Below are 24,746 nucleotides of genomic sequence, written 5' to 3' on the forward strand. Positions count from 1 at the left end.
CTTAAAAGCCTGAATCGCTCACCTGGCTTGATAAACAGCACTCAATTTTTTGTAAAAGCGGTCGTGCTTTTTTCTGGGGTTAAAATTCTTAACACTTACAACTACGGAGTAATCATATCAATTTTCATTAAATTCTGTCATGTTGCTTCTGAGGAGAAGATTTTTGGAAGAAAAACATCAAAAATAGCAACAAAACAAAAATCGGAAAAGGGAAATAACTCCAACATGGCTTAACAATAACACGAAAACTTGTCCAGAGACAGATCTCATCACGTTGAATAATTTTATCCCGTCAGAATTTTGCTAAACCTTATGATTGTGGAGATTTCGGTGGAAAACTTCTGTCTGACCGCTATGCTCTAATTTTAGTAATGACAGCCACGTTTTTGATGGAAGAAAAATTTCCACATCAGTTATATGTAGAATACCCAAAGAAACATCCATGCTAAGTTTGGTTTTAATTGGTCAAGTAGAGTTAGAGAAAAAGATTTTTTAAAGTAATAACATTAAAAATAGCAAAAAAAAAAAAAAAAAAAAAAAAGACCGTCGAAAATGGGCAATAACTCCAACATTCCTTAACAGATTTATAAATTAAATCACTAATATGTCTCATTATGCTGAGCACTTTTACCCGGTCAGAGATTTATGCGAAAAACTTCTGTTTGACCCTTATGTTCTACTTTTTATAAACAGCGGCCCTATTTTAAGACGGATAAAAATTCCCCACCTCAGTTATATGTAGAATACCCTCATTCATACAAAGCTTGGTTCAAATTGGCGCAGTTGTTTCAGATCAAGGGCACCAAGTGATGGACATAGCTCACATGCCCCTTTGGGCTAGGTGAGCTAATAAACGTAATATCTTTCTCAACAAAGAACTTATTATCTAAGTTTTTTCCTTTAAAGGTGTATAAAGTACACTTACAATATGTTATCGACATAGCCACTTGTATTTATGTATTCAGGACTTGTTCGCATATTGACGAACAAAGGATATATCGCAAACTTTAAAAAACGGTTTGTTGAGGGAAAACTAAGGCAAGACAATAGTAACAACAGCATAAACAAGAGGCTCCCAGGAGCTTGAATCGCTCTCCTGGTTTTTTACTTGCCTTTCAAGGGAAGTAAATCCAGCAAGGAGCTGTCTGACAATTTTGACACAATGAAGACTGGTAGGACTTATCATAAGGATCACTACAACAATTAAAAGTTTCATTCTATCGATTATAGTTTTCAAGAAATTGGGCGAAAACTGATAAAACATATTTTTTTGCTAATAACTCTAAGGAGTTGTCTGACAAGTTTGATCCCAGCAAATTTTGGTAGCCCTATTATAATGACCGTTTCAGCATTTAAAAGTTTCATTCTATCTATCAGAATTTTCAAAATATAGGCTGAAAACTGAAAAAAAAACATCATTTTTCACCTTTCAAGGGCAATAACTTTTACAAGGAGTCGTATTAATGTACGACGGATGACGCCAAGTGCTGGCAATAGCTCACATGGCCTTCGGCCAGGTGAGCTAAAAAGGAATATTTCTAAGCCAGTCATTTAAAATGCACGTGACTTTTTAATCACCGGATGGTTATTACATTTTAGATTTTTGAGTTTACTACAGAATTCATGGGAGAAACAGATTCTCCTTAATTGCTCTCGGGGATACAAGATTTCTCCATTCTCAATAGTTGAATTGTAGATTTAACTTTCTGGAGTGGAGAAATCTTGTAATCCCCTCGAGGCTGAAGGATAATATATATATATATATATATATATATTTCTATATATATATAGAAAGGTCTGAAAAATTCCCAACGATGTTAGAACTGTCAAATTTGCGATGCAAATACGTTTACATATCTTCCCTGTATCAATTTGATCCGATGGAGCAGTGTAGCGAATAGAGTCGTCACATTCTGAGACGTTGTATATATATATATATTTGACGTGAAGCACCATGGTGCTCCTGAACTTTAAAACATCACTTACAATTTAATAGAAATTATTAAGATTATAATTCTACTGGATCATTAATCTAGGTATCAATCATGATAATATTACATTCTTTAGTATGTGAGTTTTTGCTTATAACTTGACAGCGGTGTAGAGCTGTGATGCGTTCATAAATATTTTCTTCCCGTATGTTGACAAAAAAAAATCAGAGGTCTTAACTCGCCATGAATGAAATGTTGAGAATCATTTCACTATTGTTCAGCTAAGCTAAGTATTTACAACCGATTTTGTTTCACTCAGAAGAACTGGTATGAACTTCCCTTTTTTGTTATCTGGACCTCAATACGTTGAAAAATAGGATATATACTCACTGAAAGAGACTATATAAACAGTCAATATTTACCCTTATGTCAATATGTAAATATTTACAGTTGGACAGGATCTTTACATGCATACCTACTTGTACATGAAGATGATCAGCTAATTAACCCTATTTTAAGTACTTTAAACAATATTTTTGTAGAAAGAGAATATAGCCTAGTATCTAATATTCAACCAAAAAAAGCGTTGAAAATTTATACACAACTAACAAAAATATTGTTCATTAGAAAATAAAACTTTGAAATTCCAAAATTTAGAATATCAAAATTGGAACGCAATGAATATGGAAATACAGCTTTTTTATTATTACAGCAAAATATTAACCAGCACAAATAAATATCATAACATAATACGTTTTTAAACCCATGTGAAAAAAAACGGCTCTTTTTGTGCCACTGACACATTAATAAACAGATACATATATGCAACAAGCAAACTTGTACCGACATATAAAGATTCATAAAGAATAGGAATGCCACTTGCTTTTAAACCATCGTTTGAGAAATTACACGTGTGAAGAGTACTATCCACCCAAGGTAACCAATTCAATGGTAGGGTTCAATTGTTCTCTAACGAGGCTCCACGGAGCTAGAAAATATAATATCGGGCGGTCTCTGAGGTTTCCAACTCTCACACGAGGAATTAGGCTTGTGGAACAATGTTACTAGAAGATCGAAGTCATCACTACAGAAGTTATTCGGTTATCATTATGAACTCGTGGATTGTTACGATGTATCTATCTATATCATTAGAACCGATTTTCAACTTGTTATAGTTTCTTTTCCTCTTTCGTCTGCCCCTGACTTGCCCTTTTACGAGCAACTCGGTGGGTGTTTCTAGAAAATCAGGGAACGCTTACCTGCCGCCGCACTTGGTCCATTCTCCCAGTTTATAATGGAGTTTGAGTTGCTCATTTACTTTTTTTGCTATGTACGTTTTACTTTAGTTATTTTGTGTTCTTTGTTGTATGTGTCTGTTTTCCCTGTCTTGCCATTGTCCCTGGATTACATTTTTTTTATTTCCGCAAGAATCTTGGTTTCCTTGATTACTTTTTCAATAAGAAGTGGTATTTATTCAAAGTTGATAATGACGCACAGTGTTGCGTTGCGATCAGCTCCAAGGAAAATTAAGGGAAACAAGCTTCAAACTGTAATCTAAAGAATGCAATCAAAGGATAACGACTAGACATAGAAATATTAGACACACACAACAAAGAACATGAAAAATACAAAATAATACGAACATGTACAAAGAAACAAAAATAAACGGGCAACACGGACTCCACTAAAACAAAATATATAGGTTTATACTTCGTCATTCCGTAAAGAAGTGAATATAGTATACACAGATATGCCACTTTTACCACGTTGTTTGGAACAGAAATACCACTGATATGTTTATGCCTCAGTGTGAACCACAGAGTGCTATTAGTACGTCTGAACGTAGAGCCACGGTGTAAGCACAGTTATGCTCTTGCATGTCTGCACTGCTTTGGATAACTTGGAATGAACTTCCTAATTCGGAGTACCCTCTTCATCTCTTTAACGATAACGAATTTGATAAACATTCATAGAGTAAATATATAGTACCAAACACTTGGTAAATATTTAAATAAGATATCTACCGTTCACTACCACAACGTCCTGAATGACGTACATGTTCCTGTAATAGTGCACTACATGATGTGTATGAACGAGCACCTGCTTCTACAGTACAATCTGGTGAGAAATCTGCGGAGATAATACTAACTGTTATCTTTAATTTACTTCATTATTTCTAAACAAATCGATCTTGCACTGTATGTGCATTAATATTTACATAAAATATGAAATAGCGAAATGAATAATACTTCCATATAGATATGTAGGATATAAAGTGAATATAATAGGTGGTCGTGCAATTTGATTTGTCAGCTTGACAGGAGATCTTATTCCCTGTGGAGATCCCAAATAAAATATCATATTTTGTAAAATTAATTTGAGCAGACAGGCCTACTGATCAAATGACGTAAAAAAGGAATACACCTCCATTAGCAAAAGCTCATACATGTAACTCCCCAAACATCAATGACACACAAAGCAAGGGCTAACTTCTAACATATTCTGCTTGTTGAAGAAAAATACTACTGATATTTTCGCCCAAATACCTAGACGACATCAAGTATAACGACGCAATGTGCTTTAAAATTCGTAAAGCATCTTATTTTGATAAGAATGGAAACGTAAGATGAATATGATACACACCAAAAATTCTCTCCAGACAGAGAAAGGCAGATACGAGACCACGATTTCCCCATATTTCCGTATTTTGTAACATTTTGTTTTACACGAAACTTGTTTTTTTTATTAAGTTTTGTCCCTATTTGACAGCGAGGCCTAGAGAACATTTCCTAATTAATCAATTCTGATTGAAAATTACGATTTGATCCAGTGGAAGAAGGTCACAGTACTATTTATGCCTAACCAAAATTTAGTATCATATACAAAATGACAATTATTACAAAGATGAGAGTGAATTTTCTGAAAGTTATACAAATCTCATTTGTAGACATTTCAGTGCCTGAGAAATTTTATAAAGATTGCGCAGACAGATATTTAAAAAAAAAATCTTTGCAGATGTGTATATAGGAATGCACCAAAAAAATTAATTTGGGTCTCGTGCATTCAGTATTAGATAAAATACAAGTTGTGGTGCAATTGGACGCGTTAAAAGGATAAGATATATTTCACACTGATTACCAAGGTAAATGTGATAGCTAAGACATGCAGAATCAAGGCCATAATACGTGTTAAATTGATATTGTACACTTCTAAACTATAATACGATCATAGCACATTAAAGATATCAAGAATGTCATAAAAAAGGTTCTACATTAAAGCCTGTTCTAATAATCAACGGCATTGATGATTAGAAATCATTCTCGTCCTAAATACATTCAATTTGTCCAAATACACCCAGGTACAATCAAGTTGACATAAACTTTCGTGTTGGGATCTGGGGTGATGGATATAACAGCCAAGCCAAGCGATTCATTGTTGTACTATTAACTGGGTTCAGCATACTTATGGCCAGAAAAAAACATCAATATCCAGTTTGTGCATGTAAAATCGGGAACTTTAAAACAGCATCATAGCAGCTTCATTCTCGTAAACTTCGTAAATGCAATTGAGAACCCAACCAGTCTAGGAAACATAAGCAACATGTGGCTTCGACGATTGAATACAAACCGTATCTTAGCTTTTTCGAAGATAGGGATGGTCAAAACGTTTACGAAAATGGCGTAAGCAGCTTATTGATAAGGGACAATTCGACCCAAAGACATTGTCGACCATGACAACTCACAGTTCTTTACCAAGGCCGGACATTTCGGCCCATAACTATTTCAGACGACGATAATAGGAGAATGCGCGTATGCGTAAATACAATAAAAACCGTATATCATAAACAATTTTACCACTTTGGAAGTTAATGACAGGGCTGACAAAACTAATTAAAGGACATCGATATTTCTTCGGGAGTGTTTAAGGTTTCACCTGCCTCATGTTACATTGTACTAGATGTTGAATTGGTCAGAAAATGAATATTTCATGCATGATTTGTCCCCTCCGTTTCCGTCTGAATCCGCAACTGAAATGACGTAATCTATTTTGTATCCAATAAAATGTGACATCAAATACGTATACTTCTTTATATTCTTCCTACGTTTCCACTGAGAAATATATAGCTGTAAAGAAATAGGTAGTAAATCGAAATTATATTGACACAGTAAACTTTTTTCTAAACCGAACCTAACAACCAGTCCATTACAACGACGGGTAGGCATTTAGATCTACGTCACGTGATCTTCATATTTCGTATATCTACCTTAAAGTTGAAAAGGATTGTTTTTGGATTTGATAACGCACAAAAGGTAAGAAGGTGAAAATCTTAAAACGTGCTGTAGGAGACTGATATTAATTTTAAGACAAGAGTCCGATCTATGCAAATGCATGTCTCTTAATGAGATTAGTTTATTCTTATCGAAACTGAAATTAAAAATAAAGGGATATATACATGACCATACGTAGTAAATATCCACCCCACTTAGCTGCAAATGCAAATTAATCTATTCAAAATAAGATTTGTTTAACCGTTAAGATGGAATTTTCGTACAAAAGTAAGTAAACTAAGTTCAAAATGGGGAAGATTTCTTCTCGCATATCAAACATAATAGGCAATCATTTTGCAAAAAGTTACCTACTGAACGTAATAAAGGCAGGCTAACTAAACAGTAAATAAATATGACAACAATTGCGGAATCGGGATAAGGTAATATTGCCCCATAAAAACCTACCATCCTCAATGAGTAGCGATGGACAAGTATACATGTATTTTTAATCCTGTTAGTTTCCCAATAAATCCACACGGGTATTGATTTCCTTCACAAAAGCATGAAATATATGGAGTGTAAGGCTATGTTAGGCGTTTAAGGAAAGGTGAATGGCCAGCCTGTGGGGATAAGATAATCCTGAATGTTGTCTAAAGCAGAACCTTCTCTCTTAGCTTGACAGCGGGATATTTCCAGTGTTTTTTTTTATTTCTCCTTGATGTCATGTTATAAAACCTTTATTACAATGCAATATAAATAGTTCCTGATAATAAAAACTTCATTAAATATTTTATCCGTTGATCATATGTACTTACATATCCGTCCAATGTGAGATGCAGTATAAAAAATTGTTACACAGGGTGTATGTAAGTATAATATTAGAAGACTACGTTAATTATGTATCAGAAGTAGACCACAACACTTTCCTACTTTGCATAGGATGAAACGCTGAAAAAGAGTTTATAAGTCAAAGCATTATACGGGGGGGAGGGGTCAATATATGTTATTTAATTAGCCTGTCCAATAGTATTTAAACGATTCCCCTAATCTTTTTACATATATCAGTCATTAAAAATCGTCAATAAATGTTTAGTACGTAACCTCATTGTTTTACTTACAAGGTTTTTGTTTAATTTTTAAATCCCATCATTAGAATGGCCATTAACCAAGTTTTTTGCTGGAGTTTATCTCTTTAAAACTATTACATCATCATGGTGTCCGAAATTCCGCCGTTGTCACTGTAGAAGTTTTATTTATAATAATGCTTTCTCACACATCGCTACAACAAAGGCACGTCGTCTCTGTATATCCGTTGTAGACCGAATTATAGTTGCTTAAATTGTGTTTTGACTATTTTGTTATAGTACACCAAAAGACATGTTTTGTGTTTAGAATTTGTTCAAACAAAATACAAAGAAGTTCCTACGAAGTCATGCTTTGTATGCGAATGAGTACATGTAACAGATAAATAACTAATGAAACGATAATTTAATCTACAAACTATCAACCCACTACACTAAAAAAAAAACCAAACGGTAGATTGACATACATAACTTCCCATTTGTACACTAATCATATAACAGTACTGTAAAACTGAAATTATGTGTAAATATTTTTACCATTACCAGGTCTACAAAAAACATGCGTTTTCCATTTTTGAATACGCATGCAAACAGTGAGCCCGTTTTGTTTTTCTACCTGTAGTATGGAGAGCTATATAGTATTTGGAGAACAATACTGTTTTGTAAACATCTGATGATGGTAGGTTTCGATTTCTGATGATGTGATGATCTAAAGCAGCACGTTTCATATGCCTGTTTTTGTTGTTGTTTTTTTGTTTTTGTTTTTGCCTTTTGTTTCCATTGTTGTTTGTTTTTTTGTTTATTTTTTTTTTATAACGTTATAAAAATATAAATATTTATTTTTTTGTCAATACAGAAGTAAATATGGAAGAAAAGAAAGATCACCTGGGACCCGAGTTCCAGAATGGACAGACAATTACTAATCAACCGCCATACAATGCCAAAGACGTTAAAACTATACCAATGACCAAACTACAAATCCTTAAAAATGTGGTAGTTGTGAGCATAGGGTTTATGTTTCTGTTTACCTCTTTCCAATCTCTATCGAATCTCCAAAGCACATTGAATAAAGAGAAGAGCTTAGGAACAGGAGGCCTTTCAGTTATTTATGGCGCTATCGTGATCTCATGCATGCTTTTCCCATCATTCGTCATTACACATGTCGGGTGCAAGTGGACGATTGGTTTTTCAATGTGGTGTTACATTCTTTACATGGCAGCTAATTTCTATGCTACTTGGCCGATGATGGGACCGGCTTCAATTATCATTGGCCTTGGTGCCGCTACTTTGTGGTCGGCGAAATGTTCGTATTTGACTCAAATAGCTGTTTGGTATGCCAAAATGACCGGTGCTACAGAGGATGACGTCATTAACAGATTCTTTGGAATTTTCTTCATGACATTCCAGACTAGTAAGTTGTTTAAAATTACTTGTATTTGGTTTTTTATTTGTAGTGTTCATCTAACATACTTGCTACATGTGACTTTTATCGATTTATAAAAAAAGAAAGTAAAAACTACCTTCAATGACAGAGCACAGGAAAAGTGGTGTGTATGCCAAATTAAAAGAAAATGAAAACTTTTACTATGTGTTCTTTATATGGTGTGGTTTCTGTCATGTCTATGTACATATTTTGTAATATTTATTTTAATTATCTTTTAATTTTGTTTTAGGTCAAATTTGGGGGAATCTGATTTCATCTACAGTCTTTGCCGTGACACCAGGAAATGCAACAGATGAGGAAGATTTAATGAGTTGTGGTGCAAATTTTGACCCTACCCTTCCAGCGGTAAACAACTCTAACCTTGACAGACCAGATGATAGCAAGGTTCGCTTTAAGTCATTCATAATATAATTTTTATTAACTTCTAATGAGATCACAATACACATAAAAAATTTAAGGTAAATAAAGCAATACATCATGATTAAAAAAAAACAAACTTGAAACGGAAATTCGCGAAATCAGTCAAGGCATGCAAATATAAAATTTCTATGAAGATTACCCTGTTATATTATTCAACGAACCCCCTGTGGTGTATGTACGTGCTTCAAACAATTTTATATTCATAATATTGTTTCTTTGTCAATGATTTTTTTTCGATAATTTAAAGTAAATCATCCACAAGAGTACAACCACAAAGTGCACAATAAATATCTTAAGAGTGAAGTAAAATATGGCGCAGTGTGAACGAGATAACCAGTCATTACAAACAAATAAAACAAATAAGAGGACACGACCTCAGAGTAATATATGAAAAGAATAGTTTCATTTCAGTCGGAACTAAACATAACGGATGTCTTGATAGCATGAATCAACAAAAACATTTGCGGAGAAATGCACACACAAGGGCTTCTTGTAAAAATACCAAAGCAATTCATCGAACTCAGACCAAACTGATTGAACACGATATGATGAAACAATCAAAAGCCAACTCTTGCAGTTCCCCAAATCTGCTTTCTATAGATAATATAAAGATGCGTTCGAGCAAAGATAAATAAAAGTTGTTTATTACAGGAAAGTTTAAACTATGTAGAAAGCTATGGAAAATATTAAAATTTGAATACTTTCAATTATAGCCTGATATCTAAGTATAGAATAGCTTAAGTAGACTTATCAGCGACTGTTTTGAGAATAACTCGTGTCTTCAATATACTTCATTAACACATATAATTTGTTACATGAAAAAGATAACGGATACATGTGGTCTTCGGACATTGATCCTGAACTGCAAACATCTGAAAATTTGCACGAAATAAAATGTAATGGAATAGATATGTTCGACGCAGATATTTCTACGAAATTTTATTAAATCTAAATTCACTTAAATAGGTTGTACAACATACATATATATATAGAATAGTTACTTAATTCTTATTCTATAAAACTATTATTCTGTTTATCTTATAATTGCATTTTGTTTTCATTTTGATGTCCTTTTAGCAAGAAATCTACAACAAACCGTCGGCGTGTGACTTTATTCACTCAAAGTTTCTTTGAAAGGTTTAATGACGTCACAATCACTCCCAATTTTTGAATATTTTCATGTACGAGATAGGAAACTATCTGTCATTAAGATCAAAGTAAAAAGTACAGATTATCGATAAATACTTAACACTCACCGGATTTTACTAACGTATAAAGTGACAGGCGCCACTGGTTTAACCTCCAGGGAACCCACATGGTGTCATTCCCGTATTTTTTTTTTTTGTAGGAGTTCCTATTGCAAATACTTTAGTTTTTTTGTGGGCTGTCTGTCTCACGATCTCTAGCTTTGATATGTAATTATATTTTATCCTGTTGTCTACCTATATTGTATATGTAAATTGTCTCTGTTTCCTGTTTCACGTTTTGATCATGTACTTAGACTTACGTGTATGCATTGTCCTTATGTTCAAATGCTTCTTTATTTGTTTACCTATATTTGGCTGTCTGATAATCGTACAATGGGAATACATTTGTGATATCCTCTTCGATTTAGGTGTATACACTCTGCGGTATCTATGTTGGATGTGCTGTAATGGCTTTCCTTGTTATTGCGTTTCTATTGGACAAGATCGAACTTGACGAAAAGAGAACAACAGGGGACGGGAAAATCTCATATAAACTATTCCTGTCTACAGCTTTACATTGGATCAGGTCAAACGAGCAAAAACTTCTAACATTCCTGACAATTTACAGTGGTATCGAACAGGCCTTCATTACAGGTGATTTCACAAAGGTAAATTTACGCCAATGGCTTAACATTGCATTTACATATTTGAGGTAATCCAATGTGATTCGTCGTATCATGTCACTTACATACTTCAAATATGTTGATGATATATTAGTTTGTTCAGCCTATTCTCAGTTATATTTGTGCCAAATGTGATTCCAAATGACGAAATATCAAGTACTCAAATGTAAAAAAGCAAAAAAAGACACACACCCCCAAAAAAAACAAAAACAAAAAAGACAAACAAACAAACCAAAAAACAAAACCAAATAGACTGAAATAAACAAAAGCAAAAGCAGCAACAAAACAAAATTAAAGTAAAATTAAAACAAAATGAAACCAAATATAGCTATATCTGCCCACGGATGTACATGAAATAAAAATAAGTAAAGACTTTCTTGGTAAGTGGAACAAGTTTTTCATTAATCAAGGATTATTTTAAATGTTAAGTTTATAACTTGCAATACACTTACATACAAGTTTCTTAAACAAAAAAAAAACCAAAAAAAAACTAAAAAAACATGACCGTTCACCAACTTCAATAAATTATATCTGTAAGCATAACTCTGTTCTACATGATACCAATTTGTTCACCCTTTAAATTGTTGAACACTTACGTGAATTATGCAAAAAGACCACAACGGTTGTTTTTCTGTCTTTAAAAGAGTAGTCTTGGACAACAACTCCAGCAATTATGACCGTTTTTTCTTCAAAATACTCACCGACTAAACATAGAATTTAATTGAACGTTGTAGAAGTCCTGTCTTTAATCTGAGTTATGACAATTTAACATTTCAGTCATACATTAGCTGTGCCATTGGTATCTGGAATGTCGGATATGTTATGATATGCTATGGTGTAGTTGATGCATTCTGTTCATTTGCATTTGGTCGGCTGGTGCAGTTTGTAGGCCATGCTCCATTTTTCTTTTTAGGTATATATACATATGTATGTTGTTATTGTTTTCAGTAGTCGACGTAGAAATAGATAGGGTTACATGAAGGCAAAGGCCTTAACAAGTATAATGTGGATAATTACCTAAATAACAGCTTACGTGTAGTTTACGGTAAAATCTATAAATGTAGCTATATGATAGCGAGCGTTTGTTTTGATGATCATGATGAATATATCAAAACGGATTATAAGTACAAATGTGCTGTTGTTATTAAGTACAAAACCACTTGAAGAAGTAAAATATATGTGTTCTCTGAGATTTTCCGAGACACGGAAATATACATATAAGTAAATGACCAATTCATCTTTAAACTCCCGTCTTTGTAACTAACCACTACCACATTCAGATATCTTATATCACTGGAATAATTTTAACTTAATTTGAAATAAACGCTTACAGAAAATAGGATTTTATTTAAAAGATGTGTTAAATTTGAGATATTAAATTTACATTTCTGTGTTGTTTTTCATTATTCAGCATTTTTGTTACACGGAGGGACTCTGATAGCACTGTACTGTTGGCAGCCAGATCCGAACAATGTGATATTGTTTTATGTTTTTGCCGCACTATGGGGCATGGGGGATGCCGTAATACAGACCCAGTTAAATGGTAAGTATTGATGTATATATTATTTCTAAAATAATTCATTTTGATATTTTTTTAAGTAAGTGCCCCAAAAAGACCATAACAATTAATACTCTTGCAAAATGCCCATTAAACATCCTCTACAATTTACAGGATATAAACTACCGACGGCTGAGGGTATTAAAAACGTCACAAGATGAAAATCAAAGACAGAAGTCTTCAAAGTCGCTAATCGTCAAATATTCAATGTCACTTATTTTGGCTTACTTTAAACATCTGAAATGGTACGAAAGCGATATGCTCTAAAATCGGGTAACTTCCCCTAAAATCTTGGTTACTATGATATGATTGCGTACTCTTTCATAACCGTGATGACCCGAATGTTTTCAATCTTCCGGAACAAGATTAATCAATTGGCAATGGTTATATACAGATATCGGGGTCCTGATATTATATGTGACCTTTATATAGTCAATTGTAACGAACGCCTCCAATTGCATCGGAAACTAGGTAATATTACATAAATTCAATGCTAACCGATCATTTTATCTTTTAATGTAAACTTCCCGTTCTCATACAAGCAAATAAATACACGCATAGACATTTGTATGATATGTTTTAAAAATAGGTACGTTGTAGCGATCTTTGGGTCGCTTATGATATTGACTAGAAAACCAGTTTAGGAACCAGATTAAGCAATTGGCAATGAATATTTATAAATATCGGGGCGTGCTAATATATATGACCTATATTGTCTTGTAACGGGCCCCATTGCCTGAATCAGAAACTGGGTAATGTTCAAAGCTAACCGATCATTTCATGTAAACTTCCCGTTCTCATACAAGCAAGAAACACACGTAGAACACACGTGTATGATAATTGATAGGTACATTTTTTTCTCGTATGAAGCTAGAACTATGACGCTATGGCGGTAAACATGGCGAGGATCTACAGCATTACGTGGCGTATAACTACATATTTATGCAAATCATATGCGAATATTAAATACTGAAATTACTGGTGCAAGAAGTCGCTAACAATATTATCAACTTAAAAATTCTAGATACCACTAACCAGCCAACAGTGCGAAGGCCTCACTACGCTTAACAAGAGAATATTTTCCCATTAAAGTAGACCATGTTGCTTTATGTGTATGAAGATATAAAATTTGACCTTCAATTAAAAAAGTCAAAAAAAAAAAAAAAAAAAAATTGGTATCCGTGTTATCAATTGCTCTTTCCTTACTCCTTCCATTTTTACACTGCTGTAGCATTTTACAGATGTTTAATTATTTTTAACTACTGTTTATAAATATATTTATTTTGTACGTACTATACTCGGCGTCACATAAATAACATACTGTTAAAATTTGAATAAAAATATTTTCTACGACTTTATTGACACCAACCATCGTTTAAATTGTCTTAAATGACTTGCTCATTCGTTTAGCCAAACAGCTTCTCAAAAACAAGTCGCTTATTAGCTTAAATCATGCGTAACAAATCCTTACGGGAAAATCCCATACTAATATCCGCCATGTTGGTTTTTACGGGACGATTTGTTTACAAACGGAAGTGCGTAAGTTCCCGTCGAACTCCGGTGACAATCGTCTGCTTGATCAACTTCTCGGTATTATACGTTGTTCGCGTAAAATAAATCCGAGATATCCGAAATAACGCCGAATTGCATTCTGGGTTCTTCGGTTTTTGGACAAACCATTTAAACGTAAACAACATCTCCTAGCAACCCGATCACTGTAAACATGGCCGACTTTTTACAATGTAAATATTGCCACCTAGAATTAAAATCTGACCGGAATTTAACGATTCAATGTTTAGGGAGAAGCCGTTTGGCTAAACGAATGAGCAAGTCATTTAAGACAATTTAAACGACGGTAGGTGTCAATAAAGTCGTAGAAAATATTTTTATTCAAATTTTAACAGTATGTTATTTATGTGACGCCGACTATAGTATGAAAAACTACTTATTTCAGCCTTTTATGGATATCTGTTCACAAACAATACGGAAGCAGCATTCTCTAACTATAGACTTTGGGAATCAATCGGATTCATTATGGCCTTTGCATGGAGTGGATTTTTGGTGACCAAAGTGAAAATTGGATTATGCATGGGTTTCTTAGTAGCAGGAATGATCTTTTACGTCATGGTGGAAGTGGTAGACCGAAGGAAAAGACAAAAAGGATTTGATTTAGAGAAAAAACCGGCATAAAACTTAATTCATGTACATGTTCAGATTTTAAATGTTGCGTTTGACATGTCTGTAGTGCATATTATAATGTTATTTGTAAACTTTATTGTTTGTTAACTGTCTTGGTTGTTAGTGAGATTTTTATACAAGTTCAATGGGAGCACTTCATTTACAATATAAAATATTTGTGTAAATATACATATGAAAATATTCATATTGATGATATCGCCATTTTAATCATATTTGCACATGTTCATGCACATTCAATTCATTCAATCAGAATCAACAACATTTGCTGGATATAGTTCACGTGTTTATGTATCAAAAGATTGTTTTTGATCTAGCCCAGAAAAATAGATAGATTTAGATATTTATGTCAATTATAAAAACGAAAACCTAATTTCTTTGAATGGGAAGCACTATCATAACTGAAAAAAAAACATAGTATTAATCTGTCTGCATTAGTTTGACCTCAGATCTATTTATGAATTTGAAAAAACTGATTGGTTTACTGACAAATTTGTAATGACGATTTCTTTCTCTTTCGGATTTTGTAATATCAAAGTTTTTTTTCCGATGCTGTCGTTATAGTTTCGCTTTTTACCTTTTGACCTTAAAGACTCTGTTCCATGGAAACGCGTCATCTGATCGAAGTTCTGCTTCCAGATTGGCCAAATACGGATAACTTAGTGGCGATCGTAAAACTGTATCGACATTGAAATTTCGTGCCACATGTTATTTCCTGAATGAAATGTAGAACATTATAAGTAAAGAACAAATTTTACTGTGTCGGCTATCTTTATTAAAAGACTGCTTGTTACATTTGAGTGTGGAATTACATAGATCCTTTTTTTTCCATTAATTAAAATCGAAATTCTTTTGTCGTGGTGATTTTTCAATTTCTTATTGAAATTACTACAAAAATGTAATTTGAATCCTATCCTTATTTTGAAATTTCCGAAAACCTCAAGAGGCTGTCCATGTAAAAATTAGGCAGATCCTATGATTTGGGAGGCACAGGATTGTTTTTTTGTTCCAATGTAATGTACATATATATCATATGCACTTCAAACAGTATAAATTCGACAACGAATGGCTCAAAATGATTTTTAAAGCTGCATTAGCTGCCAAATTTGTTCAGTTTTGTTCTGATGCAATTGAAGCAATTTATGTTGATTATACCTACAGCATATAATTAAATAATATTGTGAAAACAATTTTGTTAATCAGAGAACATCGATAGGTCTGAGCTAATTATTTCTCGCTATTACTTCCGAAGATTGTCGACAAGACATTCACCAGGGTTAAAAATACTTTAACCTTGACAACTAATGCAGCTTTAAGTTTCCTAACAAAATTTTGCTCAATTAAAGAGTTATCTCTCTAGTTACAATGAATTTCAATGCTTTCTATGTAATTTATTTCTCTTCATTCGTCGCAGTTAACACAAGAACCTACATGTACATTCAACTTCGATAAAGGATGCATTTGTGATATGAAAAAGGTACGATTAATCTATTATACTAAAATTAAGGCCTTATTTGCTGTCAAAATCAAATGTTGGTAGAAAGACCTTGGAACAGATTAAAATTTTCATCATTCCAGACCCTTTATCATCAATTTATAGTATATTAGCCATATGTAGTTTTCAGTTGTATAAAAATGAAGTTTTGGAGAATAAATGCAGTTAAATAAACCACCTGCACTACTTGACAAAGCATCAACCTAACTGAGTTGTTTCCTCGTTGATTAATGATTAAAATCAAAGACTGAAGTCTTCTTAGTCGCTAATCGTCAAATATTCTCTGTCATTGATTAGGCTTACTTTCAACATCCGAAATGATACGAATGCGATATGCTCTAAAATCTTGGTTCCCTTGATGTGATTGGGTACTCTTTCGTAATTGTGATGACCTGAATGTTTTCAATTATCCGAAACAGGATTAAACAACTGACAATGACTATACATGGTTATCGGGCACGCCTGCCACGCCTCGCCTGATTCCGCCCCTATGAAGTACTGAAATTGCCAGTGAAAGACGTTGCCAACAATATTAGTTACTTAAAAAAAGCACAAATTGACTTGTTAAACCCAATTTTTGGTATTAACCAGGAAGAATATCAAGAATGTTGATAGGCAGGGCCCATAATCGATTTTCTACAAATCAGTCAAAATGTTTTCGTATAAATGTGGACTCGACGCCTCTGGTTACAGCTTCCGTTAGCAAATTTATGAACAAACGATAATATCCAGTATATACAGATGGCAACACAATTCATTTTAATTCAATAATAACATGACAATTCAAGATCCACGAATGCCAATCTAAAAGACTTTTTGTTACCAAAGGAGAAAAAGATCCCTTAGAACTGATGTCTAAAGCATTTTTTTTCAAGTTCTTTGCTATATTTTTCTGGGACTACACAACATGTACCAACGAATGTAAAAATTGGTAGGACTAGCGTTTTTACAATCAATATTTTACCTAATATTGTAAGTTTTCTGTTTTTCTAAGACTGTGTCAATTTTTCTACTTTTTCAAGTTTTGTCTCCCAATTTACTTTTTCTCATTTGGATTTATCATGTCCAAAATATATACTTAATACTCTTACCGGTTCTTCGGTCCATTTAATACCTACGATTTTATCTTTACAAGATTTCAATTTTCAAACACATATGCCCTCTGTTTTGTTTCTATTTAATTTCAACCCTGAAAATGTCCCAAATATTTCAATTTCATTCATCGCTGAGATAACCTCATTTTTCGAACTGCAAAACAGAGTTGTATCATCTGCTAGTTGTGAAATTCTAATTTTATAATCTTTACCATCAATTTTTATATTTATACCCTTAATATCATTATTGTTTCTTAGACGTTGTGCCATGATTTCCACAGATAAAACAAATAGTAAAGCGGATAAAGGACACCCTTGCCTTATGCCTCTCGTATTTTTGAAAATTTCCGATATCCAGCTATTATTGATTATACAAGTCTGAATATCTGTATAAAGTACTTTGACCCATTTTGTAAATGATTCGTTAAACCCATAATGTTTTAGTACAGTAAACATAAAATTCCATTCGATGGAGTCAAATGCTTTGGTAAAGTCTACGAATACCATAGCTCCTTCAACTTTGTATGAGTCGCAATAATCTATAATATCCTGAATTTGTCGCAGGTTGAAGCCAATAAATCTATTTTTAACATATCCTGTTTGATCTTCATTAATCAATTTTGGAAGAATTTGCTTAAGTCTCTGTGCTAGTATATATGACAAGAGCTTTAAGTCTACATTTAAAAGTGAAATCGGTCGATAATTATTTAATGATAAAGGATCACCTTTTTTATATAACAATGTTAACACATTTGTCCGTTGTGAGAATGAAAGGCGAACATTTTCGAATCCATTATTTAATATTTCGACAACAATATGCTTCAATCTATTCCAGTATTTTCTATAGAATTCAACCGTCAGTCCGTCTAATCCTGGTGCGCGGTTAAGTTTCATTTTAAACATTGCATCTGTACATTCCTGTATTGTAATTTTACCATCACATTTTGATATGTCTTAATCTGATGCCTTTTTATCTAATCTTCTATTTGATACATATTCTTTGACTAAATTATCATCTGCTGAGGATGAAGTATAAAGGTTTTCATAAAAAGTTTGAATTGTTTTTTTTTTTTTATATTTGTCTCTGTTCCATTATTATTTCGCCATTTTCTATTTGCAGTTTGTTGATTGACTTTTTGACTTGTCTTTGTTTTTCAAGTCCTAAAAAATAAGAGTTATTTCTTTCTCCAAGTTCAACCCCTTTCCGTTGATCGCACCTGTGCCCCCTTTGCTTTTCTTTCGTATATTTCTGATATATCATTTTCAATGTTTTGTATTTCTTTCTCAATTACATCATCTCTGTATTCTAAATTTTCTAGTATGCTCATTTTGTGATCTAACACTTTTTCAAAATTTTGTAATTTCGTATTGGTTTTTCTTGCTTTATTTTTACAATAGTTGATCGTAGTCTCTCGTATGACTGCTTTAAACATGTCCAAGAGAACCCCTATATCTTTGTTTTTATTGATTTCAAAATGATTATGTATTTTGTTTTCAATCAACGTTTCGTAGTCGCTTTATCCAATATTGAGTTATTCAATTTCCAATAACCCCTCCCTTTGTTAGCCTGCCCTGTATGCATTTTCATGAATACGGCTTGATGATCCGTAGATCTTGTTATTGCTGGCTTTATTTTGCAAAATTCTATCAAAGACCGAAAATCATTACCAATTAATAATACATCAATTCTACTTGCTTGCGTTTTATCTTTACGCTGCCAAGTAAATCGTTGTTTGTTTACATTCAAAGACCTCCAAATATCACAATATTTATTTTTTATAAGAAATGTTTTTAGTCCATAAACTGGCTTAACTTGTTGCGTGTTGCTGTTTGAACTTTTTCTTTCTATAGCATGTATAACTTCGTTAAAATCCCCACCTATAACCGGAATACCTTTCCCATGTTGTTTTACTATATAATTAAGTTTCTTAAAAAATGTGTTTCTGTTCGATTTGTTATTAGGCGCATAAATACACGTAAGTACGCTATTTTCTAATTGTATATTTATCAGAATCACTCTTCCCTCATTGTCAGAAAATTTATCAATTAGTTTGTAGTTTAAAGAGTTTTTAATTAATACAGCTACCCCTCGGCTAGCCGTTGTGCCATTACTACAAAATATATCATATCCTGAATCATTATTAATTTCTAATTCGTCATCTTCACTGAAATGTGTTTCTTGTAAGAAAGGGATCGCGCATTTTTGTGTCTATAGCCATTCAATTACCCTATTCCTTTTGGCTTTGCATTTGATTCCGTTTGTATTTAAAGAAAATATATTAATTGTGGATGTCATGAGTTCAATGAAATAAAATAAAATTGAAATTACAGTTATCTTTTCTTTGTCTACTTACTTCAAAAGAAATTTTCTCGCACGCGTTAAGTGATACACAAAGATGCCTAGTAACCATAAAAATATTCATACATGAATTAACATGTAACATCTTATAGACTTGTATAATAAACATAAAAGCTGTGCAGCAAATATTTACAACAAAAATATAATAACATTCAAAATAATACATGTAACTCTTCTAACAATGAAAGAAGTGAAGTCACGTGATCAATTTGACCGTACTGGCCAGTGACAAATTTACCTCTATAAATTGATCTACTAATTACGATTGCATCAGTTTGTGTATATAATTATGTGTGTGTAGTTTTCTATTTTGTTAAGTAATTTTTGTATTATATTTGTGATTTTTTTTCTTGTTTTATGAATCTTCATCTTTTGGAGGAAATAAAGATAATCAATCAATTAATATTATTCGTGTCGAAAATAAAAGTATGATGGGATTTAATGGAGTCATTTGTCAAGGATCTTTTTTGTAAAGAAAAAACTGTTTCATTGCTGCGGATTATGGACCTTCGGTAAGTAATCTGTTTGAGTTGATCTTTTGAAAAAAAGCTTTCTTTACCTTTTGCCGCTGTGTGATATGTAAGTATTTTGCTTTGAAATATATTCCTAAACCCGGGCGTAGGACTAACGAGCTTCATGTAGCAAGTTGCAATTATCCCTATATCCGAAGCCTTATATTTAGGCACGTTTACGTCCGCATGTTCCAGTATTACATTACTATACCTATCATATGCACGTATTTTTTAACGGTATCATTATATGTGGTCCTGACACTTAAAAGTGTTATTACAAAAATACAAAAAAAACCTTTTTTACATAAATAATAGTTGTTTTGGTTTTACCCGTAACAAATGATTATTTATAATATAGCATATACATGTACATGTAATATGTCTGAAAATGAAACTACATATATATTTATACTAAAATACCCAATTCTTATCAATAAAACTATTAGATTAGTATGTCGACAAATGTGAACTGAACTTGATTGTAATTCGGTTTCTAACATTTCAAATATCATGAATTATATTTCCACAATTTTCTTAAATTGGTCTTTGTTATATGAATTGAACTGGTTTAAAAGCACGTGATTATACCGTTTAAATTGACCGTAATAACAACATTTCTGGTAGTTGTAAAGATAAAAGTACTTGTGTCCCAAATCCGTAGCAGTTGTTGTGTTGATACAATTAGTTTTAAGAAAACCAATTGAAAATATTTTTTAGAGGAAATTGATTATCAACAAATGGCATGCTATAGGACCTGATCTTATATATTTTAATGCACTATTTTCATAATTTGAACGTTCGTTTTCATCACTTGAAATTTTCACACAATTTCTGAAGCTAGTATTTTTTCTTGTACCAAATTTCTTCTCACTTTTGAAGTTTATGCTCTGTTCAAACTTTTGTAAATTTATACTTATTCCACATCTTTCATATGAAATGAACATTAAATTTAACAGCATATTAATGATCATTTTAACATCACTTTTTAAACTAATATTTTTTCTTTAAACAGCACATTTTCCACTTTTAAAATTCATATAATTTTCATATTTTTCTAAATCTTCAATAGACAAACGTAAATTAAACATTAAGTTTACTAGCACACAAACAATTATTTCCCTTTATGAAGCATTTATATTTTACCTCTTTGACATTTTGCTCCCACCTCTATCTGTTGGTGTGGGTGGAGTCCACCCTTTGCTGTTTGACCTTTGTGCATTGTTTTTTTCAGGAATTTAGATAAGTCTTGTTGGCCTTTAGAGCTCTGATTCATGATTTATATGTTCCCTTTTACTGTCACCAGTCTTGTTCCTTTGTCCACTTTTCCTCCTTTTCTTTTTGTCTTTTGCTTGTCCATCTCTTTCATTTACTTGTGGATGAGTTTGGTCAAATACAGTGTTCTGTTTATCATCACTGTTTTTTATCAGTTAATTTTCCTTGATTCTTGGATGGTGACAATGATATCTGAGCTTCATTTTCCTATGTCTCAGAATTTTTGCTGTCATCCTCTGAATCTAAGCCTGCTGCATCTGTTTCTTCTTCAGACTCATACTCATCAGACCTTTCTTTTTCGCTTTCTGATTTTGACCATTCATCTTTGTTTCTGTTTCCGTTCTTGAAACCTGGACAGTTCATCATTCTGTGTCCAGATTGTGAGCAAAATTTAATCTGCATATCCAATCATTTGGGCATTCCTTGATATTGTGACCTTTTTGGAGACATTTATTACATTGAAATACATCAGTGTCTTTTGGTTGCCTCTGATGATAAATTTTAGCTGTATATTTTCCGATCTTAAGGGTCTTTGGGAGTGGCTCAGCAAATGGCTGACAACCATTGTCATTCCTGTCCAACAGTCTGTAAGTTTGTTGTCTACCCTTTGGTATTCTCTTGAACATTCAACTATTTCAATGTCTCTAAGTGCTAACTCTCTGACCATCATCAGCTGATACTGGGACACTGTATACTTTGACAAATACAAGGAGGTCATTACGATTTCTAAAGAGGTTTTGTCCCACTAGTATTATTGTCTTTCCGCGGATAGTGACCCCTTCAGTTAGTAACTTGTCCCTGTCATCTTCGTCATCTAGATATATAGGCCAGTTGTTTGTGATTCTTTGAATACCACGAATGAAATGTGGTTTGATTTTGTGACAAAATGCTTTGTAAAGTACTAAATGGGTGAGCCAATCATCTTTGTGTGGTTTTGTATCGCCAAACACATCATGTTCTCTGAGAAATATCGGTTTTACACCAGATAAGTCAGTATTGTTATCTGCTTTGTTATAGTGTTTACCGGCTGCCTCGGCGTACGACGCCATTTTGCCATTGTTCATGTTTTGTTGGTTTGAATATATACCTCTATTTTGCTTGGAAGAGGTTGCTCCTTCTTCTGTCTGTTGTGTTTGCTTCCTCTGGTCCATATTGAAGCTATATCGCTTCTTCAGATGGTTTCAACTCTCAAAAAATATATATTCTCGAACTTTTCTGCCACTTTGAGAAATCACCAATACCTTAGCAAAGACCGATCACTCTAAAAAGTCTTAGTGACAATATTAATGACTTAAACAAAAGCAAAAATTGACTTGTTAAACCAGGAAGAGTATCAAGAATGTTGATAGGCAGGACCCATAATCGATTTTCTACAAATCAGTCAAAATTTTCTCGTATAAATGTGGACTCGATGCCTCTGGTTACAGCTTCCGTTAGCAAAATTATGAACAAACGATAATACCCAGTATATACAGATGGCAACACAATCCATTTTAATTCAATAATTACATGACAATTCAAGATCCACAAACGCCAATCTAAAAGACTTTTTGTCACCAAAGGAGAAAAAGATCCCTTAGAACTGATGTCTGACAAAGGTTCTTAGTTCTTCTAAATGACAAACTCAATAAAATGAGATAGTTATGCATCCATATCTGAAATGACAATGTATTTCACTAGAGGGATATATGGTTGTTTCAGACTGTCTGTCCGATTAAACAACGGTCAACTACGGCGGCTTCCAGACGATATCTTTAGAACGATTTGCTTCCATCTTTGAATAGATGTTACGTTCTCCGGTTTGATCTCCAGTTGTATGTAACAAGCTATCCGTTTCCGATCCATGATCACAGAAAGTTAGTTTTGAGTTAAGTTTAAGGAAATAACGCGTTTTCTGATTTGTTAAAAATTTCGTCTGTCATCTTATAGATGTAAATTTACCATGTCATAGTGACATTATAAACTGTGTTTTGATGATTCTCAATACTAATATTAATGTTAAGGGAAAGACTGTAGGATAGTTAGTGTATTCAGACAATGCCAAATGATCCAAGGTTTGATTTTTTTTTATCGTCATACGCCAAGCTTTAACGTAACTTCTATATACAGACCTGTATTTTTCAGAAAACCATTTATTTATTTCCGACTTAAATAAACCGAATCAAGAAGGACACAGTCTAAATATTATTTACTTTGTCATCGTACTAGTAAATTAACAATATCAAGTTGTTTCACCATATTTAACCAATAGATAACACTTACATAACAAAATCTGTACATTATCGATACATTACAATTTCATATATACGTTGTAGAAAATAATATGTATATGTCTCATAATGCGACGACTCTATTTGCTGCGTTGCTCAATCGGATCATGTATAATATAAGCATATCCGGGTCTGAAAACTTCTCAACGATGTAAGAACTATGCAATTGGTTTTTTCCTCAACAGGACTTAAATTCGTACCTGTGTGACATTTATGACAACACCATCTGCACCTAGACCATTAGAAATATAACTTACGCTGGCCAGGCAATTACTCATCTTCGGTAAAATCAGTACACGATGTGTAGTAGTGCAGGACAGCTTATCTAGCTGGTGCTGTTATGTGTAGGAGAATAACACCAACTAGCAGTTGTTCTGTACTACTATAGATCATCCATGCTACATACCAATGTCGGTTTTACGTTATGCACATGCTCACGGATATAAGGTTTATAGAATTATAGAATAAAATACCCTGAAAAGGTCATGTCTAAATAAATAATGACAGAAGTGTCTTAAACATTAATGACTGTATGATGTTCGAAGTGTTTAAGGACATACACCTAGCACGTATTTGAAATATTCACGATTCATAATAAAATATTTGACCTAAATGTTATTTTAATTGTCACACGATTTAGATAAACAAGAATTAAAGAATTTGATCAAAATGTTACTTATACTCGACGTCACATACAACACATTTTCGAATTGTAACTCTACTTTTTAAACCGTCGGGACTTACCGCTAGAGTTGTCTCTCTTTTGTTTGATATGAAGATAGTTCGCATATATATGCATGACGTGTTAGTACCAACGAGTCGCTTATTAGCTTAAATCATGCGTAACAAATCCTTACGGGAAAATCCCATACTAATATCCGCCATGTTGGTTTCTACGGGACGATTTGTTTACAAACGAATTTCGTAAGTTCCCGTCTAACTCCGATGACAATTGTCTGCTTGATCAACTTCTCG

The 24,746-nt window shown here is 33.1% G+C and overlaps 1 protein-coding gene and 1 long non-coding RNA gene across 2 annotated transcripts; one reads left to right on the forward strand and one right to left on the reverse strand.

Annotated features, from left to right (window-relative positions):
- Positions 1-4,517: 4,517 nt before the first annotated feature.
- On the reverse strand, positions 4,518-7,647 carry LOC148615784 (uncharacterized). Its single transcript, XR_015922061.1, has 2 exons — positions 7,318-7,647; positions 4,518-6,055 (listed from the first exon to the last, which is right to left on the reverse strand). It is a non-coding gene; the product is annotated as an uncharacterized LOC148615784 (long non-coding RNA).
- LOC148615785 (N-acetylglucosamine transporter UNC93A-like) lies at positions 6,098-16,128 on the forward strand. Its single transcript, XM_088582370.1, has 7 exons — positions 6,098-6,241; positions 8,138-8,692; positions 8,955-9,109; positions 10,761-11,000; positions 11,793-11,928; positions 12,427-12,558; positions 14,528-16,128. Exons 2-7 carry the CDS (start codon positions 8,146-8,148, stop codon positions 14,761-14,763), a joined length of 1,446 nt encoding a protein of 481 aa, XP_088438496.1. The 5' UTR covers positions 6,098-6,241; positions 8,138-8,145; the 3' UTR covers positions 14,764-16,128.
- The last annotated feature ends 8,618 nt before the right edge of the window (positions 16,129-24,746 follow it).

Source organism: Perna viridis, chromosome 5 (genome assembly GCF_037379345.1).
Source record: "Perna viridis isolate PV_CMFRI_1.1 ecotype Kerala chromosome 5, ASM3737934v1, whole genome shotgun sequence".
In the NCBI taxonomy this organism is placed as follows: domain Eukaryota; kingdom Metazoa; phylum Mollusca; class Bivalvia; order Mytilida; family Mytilidae; genus Perna; species Perna viridis.